This window comes from Fusarium verticillioides, chromosome 7 (genome assembly GCF_000149555.1).
Source record: "Fusarium verticillioides 7600 chromosome 7, whole genome shotgun sequence".
Classification (NCBI taxonomy): domain Eukaryota; kingdom Fungi; phylum Ascomycota; class Sordariomycetes; order Hypocreales; family Nectriaceae; genus Fusarium; species Fusarium verticillioides.
The window spans coordinates 1,871,203-1,888,100 of NC_031681.1; the positions used below are offsets into that span (position 1 = coordinate 1,871,203).

General features: G+C 50.3%; 5 protein-coding genes across 10 annotated transcripts; 3 read left to right on the forward strand and 2 right to left on the reverse strand.

Annotated features, from left to right (window-relative positions):
- Positions 1 to 32: 32 nt before the first annotated feature.
- On the forward strand, positions 33 to 2,145 carry FVEG_16022 (hypothetical protein). Its single transcript, XM_018905256.1, has 2 exons — positions 33 to 1,491; positions 1,562 to 2,145. The coding sequence occupies exon 1, from the start codon at positions 1,159 to 1,161 to the stop codon at positions 1,483 to 1,485; it is 327 nt and encodes a 108-aa protein (XP_018752999.1). The 5' UTR covers positions 33 to 1,158; the 3' UTR covers positions 1,486 to 1,491; positions 1,562 to 2,145.
- FVEG_16023 (hypothetical protein) lies at positions 335 to 1,132 on the reverse strand (the record flags this gene model as incomplete). Its single annotated transcript, XM_018905257.1, has 1 exon — positions 335 to 1,132. Exon 1 carries the CDS (start codon positions 938 to 940, stop codon positions 335 to 337), a length of 606 nt encoding a protein of 201 aa, XP_018753000.1. The 5' UTR covers positions 941 to 1,132.
- On the reverse strand, positions 1,874 to 6,267 carry FVEG_07130 (hypothetical protein). Of its 3 annotated transcripts, XM_018895692.1 has the most exons (4): positions 6,124 to 6,267; positions 5,299 to 6,010; positions 3,092 to 5,213; positions 1,924 to 3,035 (listed from the first exon to the last, which is right to left on the reverse strand). In XM_018895692.1, exons 2-4 carry the CDS (start codon positions 5,450 to 5,452, stop codon positions 2,897 to 2,899), a joined length of 2,415 nt encoding a protein of 804 aa, XP_018753001.1. In that variant the 5' UTR covers positions 5,453 to 6,010; positions 6,124 to 6,267; the 3' UTR covers positions 1,924 to 2,896. The 3 variants fall into 3 exon arrangements, with proteins under 3 accessions (XP_018753002.1, XP_018753001.1, XP_018753003.1); XM_018895693.1 differs by lacking the exon at positions 6,124 to 6,267 and having other exon boundaries at positions 1,874 to 3,035; positions 5,299 to 6,069; XM_018895694.1 differs by lacking the exon at positions 6,124 to 6,267 and having other exon boundaries at positions 3,014 to 5,213; positions 5,299 to 6,016.
- Positions 6,268 to 6,592: 325 nt separating this feature from the next.
- FVEG_16024 (hypothetical protein) lies at positions 6,593 to 11,321 on the forward strand. Its single transcript, XM_018905258.1, has 2 exons — positions 6,593 to 9,722; positions 9,791 to 11,321. The coding sequence occupies exon 1, from the start codon at positions 7,539 to 7,541 to the stop codon at positions 7,914 to 7,916; it is 378 nt and encodes a 125-aa protein (XP_018753004.1). The 5' UTR covers positions 6,593 to 7,538; the 3' UTR covers positions 7,917 to 9,722; positions 9,791 to 11,321.
- A 52-nt stretch (positions 11,322 to 11,373) lies between these two features.
- Positions 11,374 to 16,864, forward strand: FVEG_16025 (hypothetical protein). Of its 4 annotated transcripts, XM_018905260.1 has the most exons (5): positions 11,374 to 12,895; positions 12,954 to 15,245; positions 15,302 to 15,518; positions 15,578 to 15,848; positions 16,017 to 16,847. In XM_018905260.1, the coding sequence occupies exons 1-5, from the start codon at positions 12,074 to 12,076 to the stop codon at positions 16,042 to 16,044; spliced, it is 3,630 nt and encodes a 1,209-aa protein (XP_018753006.1). In that variant the 5' UTR covers positions 11,374 to 12,073; the 3' UTR covers positions 16,045 to 16,847. The 4 variants fall into 4 exon arrangements, with proteins under 4 accessions (XP_018753006.1, XP_018753005.1, XP_018753008.1 ...); XM_018905259.1 differs by having other exon boundaries at positions 15,578 to 16,864; XM_018905262.1 differs by having other exon boundaries at positions 12,954 to 15,518; positions 15,578 to 16,864.
- The last annotated feature ends 34 nt before the right edge of the window (positions 16,865 to 16,898 follow it).

Genomic DNA, 16,898 nt, shown 5'->3' on the forward strand with positions numbered 1-16,898 from the left:
GGCTTCTGCCTTGATTTAGGCCCAGTTTTGTTGGTTTCTTGGCCAAGTAGTAGAGGCAATGGAATTGGATCCAATGCTTGGGTAAGTACCTACCATGAGGTAAGGGAGAGGAGATTTGAACCTCTGATTCAACTACGTCAGCACTCACTGATTCCAGGTTTCTCACAACCAACATCGCGATAGTGCAAATTGACGGAATTTTTCCTCGATCAAATATGATGGTACAAAATTGAATACTTCGAATTCTCTCGACTGCGCCATAAACCATAACGAAACATCGATTCCGATCACGGCTCCTCGCCCTCAAACTCGTAGTAGATAATCAAGTACCCATTCACACCACCAAGAAAACATGGCTCAGAAACGGCATTACCAGGCCGACAATCAAGACGCAGACAGAGTTCCCTTGTGCGACTCTCCTTGTGCTAGCACCTGCACTATCGATTTCATCATTATCCGAATCATTTATCGCACACACTGAAGTTTCTGACGATTCGTAACATCGTCTCACCAGTCGCGACTGGCGTTCACTGTTTGATGAGTTGAAGTAAGCTTTGACATAACTGACAGTGACGGTGGCATCCTCTTTTGGAGGACCGCTTGACCATAACGGATTGCCGTTACTCCAATGCTGAAGAATCAAATGGCCCCCAGAAGAAGGCATGTCGGCTCCTTTCATGTGAGCGAGTAGTTTACTGTCAGCGTAGAATAGGACCTGTCCTGGAAGATAGTCAAAGCGGTACTCGTGAAAGGCATCTGTCGGGTCGAAATCTAGCTTGACTCGCTTGAAACTGCCAGTTTTGCTGGCATCATAGCCAGCCTCCAAGGATTTCTTGGACTGGACAACCAGATTGATAGGGTATATACCATTATCGTGATCAAATTCTTGAGAGAGGAACTCGATATCGATCTCCTGAGTATCGTTAAAATACTGTTTCATTGGTCAGTTTCGCCCATCGCTCTTGTCATCCGATTACTCGCCCAGAAGAAAGCGGCACAGGTGCCCTTGACATCCGCCAGTTTCATTCCTGCTCGGTATGAACCCCAGTGAAGGTCAAGTCTCGTGGTGTCGACCTCGCTCGACGGGATCGCATCGTCTTTGTTGACTGCACTTCTTACATGTAGCTCAAGCCCAGAATCATCCCCAGACTTTGCTCGATGAGTGTTGACATTGTTGGGCAGGAATGCTTTGCCGAAGTTACCCCTACCATCTGCTGCCGATACTGTAAAGTTTTGAGCTACCCAGTCGTGCCCTTCAGAGATGTTATGCAGCTGGCTGAACTTGGTCTCCAGCAGATCAGTGAATGCTACTGGGCTATCGCCTTGGGGTTTTTTGATCGAGAAACCGCATTCGCACGCTCCAGAAACCAGACGAGCAGTGGCAAGAAGATATGTAAGAGGGAGGATCATGATGGAAATGGAAGTGATTGGGTCTTCTCAGCAGAATTGGCTCTGTTGGCTGTGACGAGCGTATTTCAACATTGACACCATGTAAGTTGTAAGTCTCAAGTTGAGATTGCAGGCCCAGGTTCATATAAGGCAATGTACTTAAGCTGGACAGCCTCGAATAATTCATCAGAGGTGCCTGCTTTGGAGCTTAGATAGTTCATGGAAGGACGTTCTCCAGAGGCCCGAGGGAAACTTCCATGGACAGGGCAGGGTACCTTAGGTAAGTAGGTACCTGCATGCATAGGTGTGTGGGAGAAAGAGCATCTCGTATCAAACATGGTGTTTTGGTGTTGTAGGTCAGTACCTACCTAGGTAGGTAATGACTTACAGGTAGTACTTTTGGTTGGAGGGCATATGAGAGGCCTTTCTTTTTGTTGGTGATGATGTCGCCTTTGGCCCGCCTGCGCCTCCCTGGACAATTCCTTCCAGCATCGGGAGCTGATCACTTTCAACATGTCACGGGCTTGATAAAAAGACAAGAAATGATGTTTTGACAGGTGCTGATTATTCAAAGCAAACACTATTCATCTATACACGAGTATGGGCCAGCCTCCTCTTGACGGTATGCGACGCTGCGTCATGGGCCCAAAAAGGGGTTCCAAGGACATGCCAGATCATGCTATTGCCGTCATGTGGCCGCAAAAGAAACAATCTGTATATCGAACAAGGTATCAAAGCCAAATTGAACAATTCGACAAAAATAAGTGAAAAATAAATAGGAGAAGAATCGAACAAGAGGCGAAGCAGAGCAATGCCATACCATGAGAAGAAGCAGACCAAGACGGAGCCGAGCGCTGAAAACTGCCTGCAAACCGGCAGCCCGAAAGAAACACACAAAAATATTATAAGACGAAAACAATAAAGGTGCCATAGCATGTAGAACAGGGGAAGTAGAAGGCGACATCAGCCATCTTGGACCTGCCAACTGTCCTGCCATCGCAGTCATTAGCCTGCGCTGTCACTACGCAAATGATCCAGTTCCCTCTGTCCGGGGCACAAGCCCAATGCGAAAACCGTTTCCTGATCCCCTTCCTTGACCCCAACTAATGCCGTTTGACCCTTTGTAACCATGCAACAAGGGGAGAGAGAGAGACCTGTAAACAAAAACGACAAAGCATGACGTGCCCAACAATAACAACAACAGATTTGCCATGTAAAACTGCAGTAGACTGGACATTGCGATGACCCGCCCTGTCTCGGGTATCGCCAAGGAGATAGTGAAATAATAACCATAAGGAGACTGCAAAAAACAAATTCATAGGAGACGGGACAAGTCCAACTCCCTCCCGAGCCCTTCGCGCCGATCAAGTCAGAGAGGAACGAATTAACCCACAACCAAAACCAAACATAATCAAGCAGAGAGGTATATGCCTAGGAGAAAAGGAAAGCCCGAACCGGCCCGAGGGCAAACAAAGGAAAAAGTCATTTCAGTCATGGCCAATTAGTTTTAGTACACGCTATCCTCATCTGCTCCCTGCGAGATCATCGAGGGAGTCGAGACATTTGAGGATGCTTCGGGATCATCGACATAGCCGACAAGAGCCTGTGAATGCAATTTGAAGGCGTCGCCCATAAGTCGAGTCATGCTGTGTACTGTGTTAGCAATGTGATACTGAGAGATGTTTGCACCGCTGATACATACCCCCAAACAACAACTTCATCGAGTATCGAGCCCCAGAGTCGTGCGACAACCGCGCTCAGCTGAGACATGTAGTTCTCATCAATCTCCTTCACAAGAAGCTGTCGGATCTTGTTGTACATGGCCATCTCTTCCTGAGTCGCAGGTTCCTCGTCATGTTCCAGACGATACAACCACAGCGATAGAATGATCATGAGATCCATCCCGCAGAGCGCATGCTCCACGCTCCAGTTGGTAGGCGATACACGGGCAATCCATCTGACTCCTTGCGAGACAACAGTCTCCAGGCAGTTGTAGCATTCCTCAATAACCTTGATCATTTCACTCGAGCGCTTCACGCGATCCCGGGCATGCGTCATCGCAGCAGCAACCTCATAGGATTCATGGTAGCGAAGCGCTTCCTGGACCGCCTTCAGGTCAACTTCCAGGCGGGCACGAGCATTACGGTACATGGCTTTCGCGTTGAAGATTAAAGGATGGCCTTTGTGGGGAGCACTGATCGGCACAGGAAAAGCCTCGGCCTCACACATGTCGACGGATTTCTCCCATGTTTCTAGCGCCAGCCGCAACTTGTACTCTGTTACCACATCTTGCAGTGCCTCAGGACTGCGCTTGTGATACCAGACCTCAAGAAACAAAGCGTTGATCATGACGCGGGTGCCGAATGTGCTGTATCGAAGCGTCTCGCCCTGGAAAAGGTTGTCATGAGCCTCCATAAAGGTCACGGTAGTGGAAGCAGCCAAGTGCTCTTGCCATGCCGCCTCGTCTGGTACCTGCAAGTTCCATAGCGTTTCGGTGGAAGGAAGCTGTAAATCTTCAAACTCGCTGAAACTGATGGCCGGTGTGTGGTTGTAGGTAAGTGTCAAAAGGCCAAAGAATATGTAGACAGCGTAATATGTACGACGGCAGCCCTCATCTTCTACCCACTCGGCACGAGTGGGCTTTGCACCTGACCGAGCTTCTTGGCGTAGCTTCAGCTCGTACCTGTTACCCGCGACCATGTTGGCGAGCAGACTCTTGATTGAGCAGGTCCACTCCAGACCCTTGGGGTCACCGCTCCAGCTAGCAAAAATCATGTTGAGGAGGTTGCTCTGCATGGTCCACAGGGGACACTTTCGGGAGCTAAAATTCTCCTTACTTTGTAGAAACTGATTAACTAAAACCTTGGAGCCAATGTGGAGCATGTATGCCTGTTCTTGGTCGAAAGCATAGAGAGCGCCAATGCTGAGAACCGCCAACAAAAGCTGGGGTGAGACCTTGGTGGGACGGAATGAGGCAGGGTGCAAGAAAGGCAAATGGTGATGGAATAGACCGAAATATGTTGAAAGGTACCGATTCAAGGAACCCAGGCCTGGCAGGCGGAAACCCTCAGGGATGGCGTGCTCGCTGTCGGCACTGCGAATGTTGTCAAGGATAGCGTTGCGCTCATCATCCCCCATCACTTCAGGGGCCTTGTATCCAGGCTTGGATGACTCTGACGACCATGGAGATGGCGGCGCAGCCGTAGAGTTGGGCAACGAGTTGATCATAGACTGTAGAGCCGGTACCAGGCCATTACAGTTCTGTCCACTGATAGGGGGGAGCTGATTCGAGTTGGCTTGCAGGGCAGTGCCGCTGGCGAAAGAAGGTTGAGATTCGAATGACCCGGATGCACTGGACGTTATCGAATGGGCTTTGGGCTCGGCGACTGTTTGAGACATAAAACCATCCCACTGAACCTGAGGTAATGCGATAGCGCCGGAAGGGTAGGTTACAGTAGACTCCATAGCAGAAGCATTGTGGGGTGAATAAGCCATCGATGGACTGTCCTCGTATGAGTGGTCTTCACGCATAGCAGCGGTGGCCTTGTGATGCAAATCGGCTACAAGCATGGCAGCCGTCTCAACGTCGAAAATGCCATCAGCACCAGATTCCATTTGTTCCAGAGTCGAAGTATCAATAGCGATGGCAGATTTTGAAGGGGCACCGACAGCACGAGTCTTGGGACCGGCCCGGCGCTTGCCATCGCTGTGAAGAGGTACGCCGCCATCCTTGGCGTGGACGGTACGGTCATGTCTAAGAAGAAGGTCACGACGAACAAAAGTACTCCTACACTTCATGCACTTGAAAGGACGCTCTTTGGTATCTGCGAATGAGTCAGCATATGGCCAGGAGAAGAGGGGTCGCGGGGTGAAAGGTTTGGCATAAGGGCTGACTGGTGGTACACGTACGTGATCGTTCATGGCGACTTCGGTGTTCGCTCCTGCTAAAGGCCCTGTTGCAGAACTGGCACTTGTATTTACGTTCGGGTGCCAGCGAGGCCTTTCGCGAAGACGCTGTCGAGGCCGCAGGGGGCGGGAGGACTGCTACGTTTGCACCGGGCATCTCGACGTGGTCAAGTCGCGATTCCTAAATTTGGGAGGCGACTGAGGACGACGGCAAGTTTGCGATCGGAAATCGGACAATTAGGCTGGGCCCGACAGCACGATGGTTGAATATCGTCTGATCCGTAGAATGTTGTGACTCTCGCTCTCGCTCTCGACTGCTAGCTCTTCGCTTGCGCGCGCGCTCCCGTGGGGTTTAAAGGGTGAAAGCGGTGATCTTGAACGTAATGATGGTCATTGGATATGATTGATCGATGGTCATGGAAAAGCTGAGTTTATTGGTATTGGTTGAGGAATGAAGGCTCTGGATGGCCTCTTGGAAAATATGAACCGGTCGTGATGAGACGGGCGAAGTGTTGCGAGATGGTTGCTGGTGAGTCGAGCTGGTGATGGAGGGGAATTGGAAGAAGAAGGGAATAAAAGCGAGGGGAGCAGACGTAGAAGACTTAGAGGGGCGGACGGGAGGGAGGGGAGAAATCCGGAGGGGAGAGTGACCCGGGACTTGGGGGGGCACTTATTTTCTGGGTGGGGAGGGAAGGAGGGGAACATCCATGGAAAACTAAGAAGAGGGAATGAGAACAGAAGAGACGACGGGAGGGAGAGATGGAAGGAACGAGGGAGAGGGGTGGCTGAAAAGTTACTGGCTGAGGCTGGACTGATTGAACAACCTACCTAGTGAGTGATGAGAGTGACTGGGCTCTAAATTGAGCATTCGTGCCAGCGAAGCACAGCACAGCATAGCACAGCACAAAAAGCATGGACAAACTAAGGCCAACAGCACACAGAGAGAGGTGCATGGAGTGTCTTGTAGACCTTCCTTGGCGGGCAATCGTGGGCGTGGACGTGCTAACTGCCCAGGTATGTACCTTGCTCTTAGCGACTGAAAGAGCCAATGCAGCACTATGCAGCAGCAGCTTCCAGCGTTCGGCCAGTAGTGCTAGGCTCGTTAGCCCCCATCACACCCCTGTGAGTCCAGGCATCCGCCTCTGAGCAGCTCGTACCGAACATGACCAGAGACCAGACCAGGTGAGCACAAACCTGACCTTACCGAACAAAGCTCCACTGATACAATAGCGGGGCCTAATTCGGTGGAGGGGCGGCGAGGGGCAGTTCAGCCATTCGTTTTGCCCCTAAACCCTTTGTGGATGAACAAGAAGCAAGCAACTCAGCTTTGGGCGAGGCGAGCGAGCACCGACAATGAAAATTCTGTCAGGAGAACCTAGCAGCCAACGCCATCCGTCAATTAAAAAGCAGCACAGACGATAATACTGTACAGAGAGACACACAAAACTGGGTTATTTTCTTTGGACCAGGCACTATCTACACTACGGCCGGGACGCAAAGTTACGATAACCGGCACGGAGCAATCAAAGCTAATCAAAGAGGGAGCAGACCTATCAAGACGTGAGAGCACGAGATCGCCGAGGTACACTGTAACTTTGACAGACATGCAAATATACTTGCATAAACTCGTCACTGGGTGCACTCTTTTCCCTGGGTTCCTGCAGAGGTGCAAGCCTTCGCTTCGCCAAACCTTCTCTCTTCTCGCCAACGATTCATTATGTCAGCCTGAGTGGACACATCCACATGGAAACGATAGCGGACGTTTAATGGAGACATCCACAACCGAGAAGTATTTTTGCTCTCTCATGCCTGCCCTAACGCAGAGTCAGAGGCACGATTCCGTTTACTGAACCGTCGGTCAAGAACGATATATCGTATACTTGACGGTAATAGAGTCGGTGACGGATACAAAAAGTCGGAGTCAATGTCGGTGTCGAGATACCTTGCTGAACCGACAGGGAACGGCTATCCACTCACTCCGTAATCCGTCCCGTCCGCCTCGAAGAATGGCGGTACAAGGTCACTGGCCCACTAGCACATTATCCACGGGATAAGGGGAACCGGGGGGCTTGTCAAAAGACACAAAGGAAACAGGGGGGGCGGGGCCGGAGAATGGAAGCCAATAGCAGCAATAGGGACAGAACTGTCTAATCAAGGACCGCATGGCAATCAATGATATGGTACCGGTACCGTGAGGAACGAAAAACGAGGCACGAGACACGCATTATCGTTGGCCACCAAGGATGACACAGCAACAGGCCAGTCTAAAGATGGGAAGGCCAATTCTCAGCCGCTGCGCATCGGCCAAGCAGCCAAAAACAGTCAGATCTTGGAAACGTAATCGCAAAAATCATGAAATCATCCAGACCAAGAGGTATAAGGCGGGGAAGCTGAGGTGGCTCCATCACTACCAGAAACTCACCAGCAGCCTCTGGTCCTATGCTTCAGCTGGATGGTTGACCAAATACAGCATAATTACAGTTCCTACCACGCCTACCTCGGGACCTGTAGGTCCGCCTTTTTCTAACTTCTGTGTATGTACTTTACGGAGAATGCTCTGGCCATTTCGTCCCAGCACTGTCTTCGACTTCAACCAACGCGATTCAGGCGTAGCGTCATAGCACCACGGCCTGTCAAAGAGAGGATCCGTTCCCAGCACAGCGGCGTAAGGCCTGGGATCACAGTCGTCGCGGGCACGCCTTGCATCTCGCGCCCCACTTGATGTGAAGTTCCCCGGTCAAGCGCGTCAAATTCTAGCGGGAGACGGTCTACACGGGGAAGTTGATGAGACTTCCTGTCGGATTCGCGTCAATTACCCCTGTATCAGAACGCATGGCCTTACCTGATATGCACTGTACGCGCTTGCGTGTATGACAGGTACTCACACACAGTGTTGAATATCATATCGACACGGTTCGCTGCTTAAACCACAACTCTGGAACACTCTAATCTCTACTACTCCGTACGATTAGGGGTGTTTAATTTTATCAACCTTTTTATACCATCAGTTACCTATTTATCACTGGGCTACATACAAGCGACCTCTCATCGTCGTGCACGGCTACCAAGGTTCATTTGATCTATCAAACAGTCCGTGGCATCCATGTTTTCCTCTGGAACATTGCTTCATCCACCTATTGATCCCACCCATTGACAACACCTGCAACACCTCAGTCAAGTCGTGGCCAGCTAGGCAGGCTTCACCGTTTTCCCAAGTGTCCCAGTATTGATTTGTCTGCGAGGGAGACTTGGCTAGACCAGCATCGGCTGTGCCGTGATTAAGGTTGGGATTGATAAGGGGCTCGTTAATCTGAACAAGTCGGTCGGTATGCGCACATGAAGGCCTATGATAACAAATACCAAATCAGATGCAGGGAGGCAAACAAGATCACAGATTTGCGAACGTTCCACAAAAGAGGTCAAAAATTCCTATGTACAGCATCATCATTTCAACACCTCTAAAGGTGAATGACTGATCTTGTCCGGGAGATCGACAGGAGAATCATGCGCGATCATTGGTAATTTGCAGCGTCACACTTGACACTCAGCTTCTACGATCTGCCATGAATGGCAAGACCAGACAAAATCCATTTTTATCTCCTTTCACCAGCACAGAACATGAATTGATTCATTCTCGTATCCACTACGCCAGGGACAAGCCACAATGCAAAACTTGTTACGAGAGGAATGAACATGACGGATAGCTTTGGGGAAACGAGTCGCGAGCTGGAAGGGGTTCATCTCGCTGTGGAAACTTGTGCAATACGCTACTGTACTGAGCCCCTCTCAGCTCGCCGGCCTCCTCGGATCTGCAACCTATTTGTCCTGTAATGCTGTTATACCCCGCAACGGTCGGACGGCACTGGCGCCCGAACGGATCCAGCAGTTGATAATCCACCAAATGTTGGAAAGGATGAAGGGGAAGTCCATCGTCTTTTGAGGGGTTGTTATCCGGTTTTGCAATCACTACAAAAGATTGGGTGGTTGCAACAATACGTTGGCGATCTGGCATACTGTTTGTTACGCTCAGTCTCTAGCCACCCGTTCAAGTCTGTATCAACTCAACTCAGACGGCACGGATCGGGACGATACACATTTGCTTCCAACGGTATTCGCGTCTTACTTGCCTGACTGCTGTAAAACGCCTGGAACTTTAAAAGATGATGCATAATTTCCTCTCTTGACCCTTGCGTTTCCAGAGCAAAAGTTACGAGATCCACGCCAATAGCGGGCGGGTCCGCGGCAGTCTCCCGGTGTAGGGAGCCATGAATTTGGTCAGGCTCCACGTGGTGTCAAGGCGACGTATGGTGGAGTGCATTTTTGCTTCTATGGAGCTGTTGTTGTGTGCTTTTCTTCCTGGCCTGCCTGCTTCGTTTTCAACTCAACCTTGGTGGTATTTCTCTGTTGGTGGCCTGCGATGTCCTAACGTATGTACATAGAGACCCTCCCATCAAACTCAAAGACTAACGGAATGCAACTCCAATATGACACACAGATAATGCAAAACCAGCCACAGCTACGCGAATAGCTGTGAGGCTATCAAGAGGATACACATGATTTTCCAGCCAGCACCTCCCTCAGCAGACAGTGTTGCGGTGGGATGGAGGAGAAATGATGGACGTGCACATCGGCGCCGTAGTCATGGGAGACGGGCTCGCATGGCACCGTCACCCATAGGCTAATATTTGAGCCAAACCTGACTGCGAGTAGGGGACGGAAAATGACGAGTCAGAGAGGCTGCTAAGTTCGTCTTGAAATATTTCAAACTCGTCTGAGTAATTTTGTCACTTATTGGGATCCATATCTTACGTTTCCTTAACGCCCCTATCCGAAGAACAAGACGAAAGTAAGATTGGAGGGTAAGGGGGCCCAACCATGAAGACTTGTCTTATCTGTCACTTAGCAGAGAGCGCGTTGTGCGACAGTCACAACTCTTTAAGGTCGTGTTAGTACGGATTCGGTGATGTTATCCGGGACCTTCACGAACTGATCTGACCTGATCATTGCTGACTCACCTATGCGCGCGAGTAAAACAAACAGGAGCGCATCGTTTCTCCGTGTCGATCTGCAAGATGTTGATGTCCGCAGAGCAAACAGAGCCGTCACCTGCAGTCGCTGGCTGGACAATGCCTCTTGTTTGCACACTCATCACTTGCATGCTGCATGATATTCGATACTGTCAATTCATTCGTTGGACATTTCAAGTCAAAGGGAACGAGAGAACGAGCGACCAGCCACTCGCAAGGCCCCTCCTGAATCGTGCGTACCCAGTATCAGCCAGTGTCGATTACCTATGAGAGGTCTGTTAAGGACTCTACTATTGTACAAGTTGTGTGTCAAAGAACGACCTGTTACACCTTCCGGTCGGAATGACGAAACGTCAAGAGGTACTGAACTGAGGTTCTCGGCGATCTAACACACATGACGGAAAGTCTAAGAGACGAGCCAACAGCAACACATGTACGGATACATTGGTTCTCTGGCAATTTACCCACACAATGGACACAGTTGATCACCTTGCGTTATTAGCACCTTGAGATAGGCTTGTTTCTCTGATGGTTGTTGTTTGCCAACACCGTCCCCTCGCACTAACTACTTAGGTCAATACGTATTATTGAAGTGAGCTAGGTACTATAATGCTTCATCTCGGCGACTTCTGGCCGCTGCAACCCAACCGTAACAACAGCCTGAGATGTTGTATGGATGGGTGGATGATGGATGTATGTATGTAGCTAGTAGACCTAGAAGCCGGCTATGTTGTGTCGGCCCCGTTTCTACTTTTGAATGTCACTGAATTGGAAACCTAACGAGTTGCCAAAAAGGGCTGATGGACGGGACACGAAGGGTTTCATTGAGACGTGGTTTTTCCAGTGGAGAAATCCCATCCATCGGTGGAGAGGCATTGAAATTCTCAGGCTGCTCTTGTCACTTTAGTAGCATCTTGTAAGTTACGGTACAGTCCATAGGTTCAATCCATCATACCTTACTTAGTAGGTAGGTACCTTTTTTAGAATGGTGCAACTCAACTGCAAGGCTGGAGAAATACTGTATACTGTAGCTACTCTCCTCCCCCCCGTCGCTCCTACATCAACATCTATCTGCTTTAATCAATCCTATTTGATAGAGTCGCCATCAACTCCAAAGCGCCCACTCCGTTCTGGTGTACGGGCCTGGCAACCGTGGACTTTGTCTGCCTATCGCGGCTGTCCGAGAGGTTGTTGATACTGGGCTCCCCTATATCCCGTCCCTTATTCATTGCCAAATCCAATAGCCAGGCCGCCGCCAACTTGGACTGTCATTTTTATGACCTGAGCTGAGCTGACCCGACCCGACAGTCATTTTTTCTATACCGTCTTTTCACCAACGGAAACGTACAGTATTTCCAACCAACCTATGTACTTGTCCATCCTAGTATCGTTTCAGCCAAATCGCCTGTCGCTGCAGGCTGCCTTCTTCGCTTCTGGGCTTTCTCCTGGTCCTGTCAGCCCCTCGCCGTCCACTCGCATCCGAGCCTGGTCCCAGCGCGATCACCCCTCTAACCAGCAACCCCCCCTGGATTCTTGGCCCTCTTCTCCGTTCTCTGCTTTCTGGAGCAAGCAAGGCCTGCAACCTCCCACGACTCCTGCGACTCCTCGTAATTCTCGTGGCATGCTGCTGTGCGTCGCCTCGTCTGCGTCAGCGTCACGAACCGCAATCCCCAGAAACGGCATCCCTTTTTGACGAGCAATAGGCCTGCCGCTTTCTACCATGCCCTGAGGGGAGCTTTGCAGGCCGCAATATGCTCAAGATACAGAACCGCCGCCGTGCCGCCAGTATCCACTCTTCGCGCACTATCCACGACCCCTCCGGCGACTCACCGTCCGCTTCCGTGCGTATCACTTCTGCTGCCTCCGTTCAAGCTTCCGATCAACAATCCTCGACAACTCGGGCTGATCGCGCCTGGGGCCTCATGAACGGCATCGTCGGTACCGCCCCAATGGGGGCCATGTATGTCCGCGCCCTCTACGACTACGAGGCCGACGATCGCACTAGTCTCAGTTTCCATGAAGGAGATGTAATTCAAGTCATCACCCAGCTCGAGAGCGGCTGGTGGGATGGCGTTATAAATGGTGTTCGAGGCTGGTTCCCTAGCAACTACTGTCAGCTTATCACGAGTCCCGACGATATACCTGACAGCGCCCACAATGGAACCTTTGACGCTGTCGAGGATGATGCCGAAGACCCTGAGATGTATGACGACCAATATGACCAAGACGATGACTCCGAACAAGACGGCCCTATCGCGTTGCCCCTCGAGGGGACCGACGGAGGAGATAGTTCGAGGGCCGACTTTTGGATCCCACAAGCTACTCCCGACGGGCGCTTGTTCTATTACAATATGATGACAGGAGACCGCAGCATGGAACTGCCCCTGGAGTCTCCCGTATCTTCAAACGAGACTGGTCCGCGAGATCGAATGAACGTCAATATCCCCGACAAAACCAGGCCGCCCCCTGAGATGATGGCCCGTGGCTTGACTCAAGATGAGGACGACGAGTATCTGACGTCCGCATCCGAGGCCGAGGGCGACTCATCTAGACTGGCCTCACGCCGTTCCAAGGTACACAGCGAGCTAGTAAACCTGATGTTTGAATGACTCGGTTGCTAACATTCACCAGCATACTAAACGCGCCTCTTTCGGTGCCTTATCCCCATCAACCTCTATGGACTCCATCAACGGCGCATCGCCTGTTGGCCGTCTGCGAAATGGTGCCTCGTCCAATGGCCATCTTACTGCAGGACAGGTCCCTAATATAGCATCCGCTACCTCTTTTACTAGCACTACCTATAACTTACCGACCACAGCTACCGTTCCTCGATCGTTTTTCGACGACGGCTCTACGCCTTCACTCAGCTGGACTCTTCTTGTCTCTAATATGCGACGTGCTATTGATCGGTATCGGGAAGCCATCATGAACAATAACCGCTCAGAATACGTAGCAAAAGCCGAAGACATATCTGACCATCTACGACTGCTACTCGCTGCTGGGTCAGGGACTACCGATAACCACTCTGGTCAGCCATCTATCATTTCAACGAACAAGGCCCTCTACCCCCACTTCCGAGACATGATGTCCAAATTCTCCAAGCTCGTAATCTCTTCTCACATAGCAGCTGCAGACTGGCCCAATGCCGAATCCATCCAGAAGTGCCTTCAGGAAGCTGACGGAGTTCTCATGGGCGTATACAGCTATGTGGAAGTGGCTCGACAACAACGAGGCGAGGAGATTCCTCGACTCTTCCCAGGCTTTGTGATTGGTAGCAACACAGGTGGGAGTTGGCAAAACAACGGCCTGGGCCCTCGAGATGAAATCACGGCCAACTTCCTCGAAGATGAAGAGGGCGTCGTGGAGCCAACTGCAATTCTCGACAACAAGATGCTCGAGCGACTGGACGAACAGAAGCGCATTTTGGTATCCAGCATCCGAGAGCTCGACAAGAGCTTGGTCGTCCTAGAGAAAATAGTTACACCCTACAGGCATGAAGTTATCGGAAACAATGTTTGTTTTGCCGGTGGTAGGGTACTCGATACATTCAGACAATGGATTGCCATGATTGAATCGATCGATCTGTCTTCCCTTGGCAACAGCTTTCAGACGCCTCAATTAGCTGACCTCGGAACACACAAGCAGAGCCTTTACGACAATATCTCTGATCTTATTCTTGGATGCCAAGCTGTCGCCGGACCCTTGGCTGATGAATGGTCCGAAGTCCGTGGTGAAGCACTGGAGAATCGGCTGGAATATGTCAGACAATGTGCCAGAGCCCTGGAAACCAACTCTTCACATATCGGATTCTCACTTCAACTATTGTCTGAACAGGTTCAAATTAACATGCAACAACATCAGGCTGAAGTACGACCTCGGGAGAATTCCTTTGTCCGAAGCACCCTGCAACGAGGCGAGACAATGCCTTATGACCGACCGCACCAGCGAACAGAATCAAGGACTGCTCCTGTACGACCACCACTTATTACATCACAATCTTTCACCGAAGGCGAGCCTGCTCCTGGCAATATGCGACGAGGCGATTATTCCAAGGTCAAGAAGATATTTGGCGAAGATCCTTCGCCTCAGGTTCCCGTGACCGAAGATACACCAGAATTCTTACTCCTAGATTATGAACATGAAGTCTCCTGGGATAGCAAGACCTCACCACCTACTGTCAAGGGAGGATCCCTCCTCGCTCTTGTTGAACAGTTAACTCGCCACGATAAGCTCGATTCGAACTTCAACAATACCTTTCTTCTCACTTACCGATCATTCACAACAGCTCGGGAACTTTTCGAGATGCTTATCAAGCGATTCAACATCCAACCGCCAGAAGGTCTATCACAGGCGGATTTCGAGATTTGGAGGGACCGAAAGCAAAAGCTTATTCGCTTCCGTGTTGTTAACATTCTAAAGAATTGGTTCGATAATTTCTGGATGGAGGATTATAACGACGAGTCAAAACAACTTGTTCGAGATGTCTACAGTTTCGCTAAAGACACGGTCAAGTCTACAGAAACTCCTGGTTCAGCACCCTTAATGGCGGTCCTTGATCAGAGGCTCAGTGGAAAGGAGGCTGGCGCTCGCAGGATGATTCAAACTGTGAACCAGAACACGCCAACACCGATCATGCCTAAGAACATGAAGAAGCTCAAGTTCTTGGATATTGATGTCGTTGAGTTTGCCCGCCAGCTCACCATTGTCGAATCTCGCTTGTACGGCAAGGTCAAGGCGACAGAATGTCTGAACAAGACGTGGCAGAAGAAGGTCCCCGAGGGTGAGCCCGATTTGGCCCCCAACGTTAAAGCACTCATCCTCCACTCTAACCAGATGACCAACTGGGTTGCTGAGATGATTTTGGCGCAAATGGAAGTCAAGAAGCGAGTGGTTGTTATCAAGCACTTCGTTTCTGTTGCTGACGTGAGTAACTAAAGATATGATGCCGGGTCACTGGAACCCCTGCTGACTGACAATAGCGTTGCCGCTCCCTGAACAACTTCTCAACATTAACATCGATTATTTCCGCATTGGGCACTGCACCCATCGCTCGTCTTAAGCGAACATGGGACCAGGTACCCCAACGTACACACGCTACATTAGAATCGATGCGGCGGGTGATGGCAAGCACCAAGAACTTCGGAGAGTACCGAGAGGCTCTTCATGCAGCCAACCCCCCTTGTATCCCTTTCTTCGGTACGGACCCCTTTCCCCGAAAAGCAGGTGACAAATCACATTATTAACAAACAGAAAAGGTGTCTATCTAACTGATCTGACGTTCATTGAGGATGGCATTCCGTCCATCATCAAGAAGACTAACCTCATTAACTTTGCTAAACGTGCCAAAACTGCTGAGGTCATTCGCGATATCCAGCAGTATCAGAACGTGGGGTACTCTCTGCAACCAGTGCCTGAGCTGCAAGACTACATCTTAAATAACATGCAGGCTGCTGGGGATGTTCACGAGATGTATGACAAGAGTTTGCAAGTTGAGCCTCGTGAGCGAGAGGATGAGAAGATTGTGAGGTATGTTGCATTGCGGAATACGCCCGCATCGTATGGAGCGGTGCCATCTTTCTTCTAAGTTCCCCTGGTTTAGTTTTGCACAATGATGGAGGCCACTTCGCATTAGTGGCTTGCCGTCTTCAGTTAAGATGAAGAGACATATGCTTACTTGATGTTTCTTAATTACAGGGTCTTGGCCGAGTCTGGGTTCCTATAAACACCAGACCCATGCAACTGTTTGAATGATCGATGCAGCTTGCATTCTTTCAAGCAACGAGGCATCCACAACAAAATCGAGGAGGGCCAGGAGGGGTAGTACTACGACCCGGCCCACTGATCCTCGGAGCTCACGATAGTCCTGAGTGGCCATTACATGGGACGGATATCACGCGATGGACGCCGCCCATGATTGATAGTGGCAGGAAGAGGCACAAGAAAGCCAGCACCGCATGGTCGGGAGGCGGCCCGGAAAAGTTGGTGTGGTGGGAAATGATTGGTGACAGGGGGTTCCAAAGTGCGGAGATGCTCGGCAGGGCATTGATAATGCTGGGAGAGGCATTTTGACAAAGGCTCCGGGCAAGGCCGAGAGGCAACCTTTACGTGAAGGAATGGGTTATTTGATGATAAATTTATTCGGCGCACCAACATCCATATTGAGAAAGCCTGCAAGGGAGAGGGATTGGGAAACTTGGTGGACACTGATGGCATTTGCAACTGTACGCTGGCCGCACGAGGATTGAATATACCTGAAAGACCCCAGAGGTAGGGCGCATGATATGATGGGAAGCATCTAGTGGAGCATGGTCAATTCTTTTACAAACAAACAACATGATTGTGTATCTGTATAGTTCAAACAAGGGACCGTCACGTTAGCTCGGTTATTCGTATCACGGGCAAGTTGGTAGTGATTCTCGAATCGATCGATGTATGGATTTTTAGTGAGAATCAATCACGTTGATGTATCTGATAATTTCCCCGAATTTGAGTTCAATTCACTCTTATGCAAGGAGCGCTGACCAGAAACAAACGAATATGCAATATCCGTCGGGATCTCACACCTCGTCTCGTGTA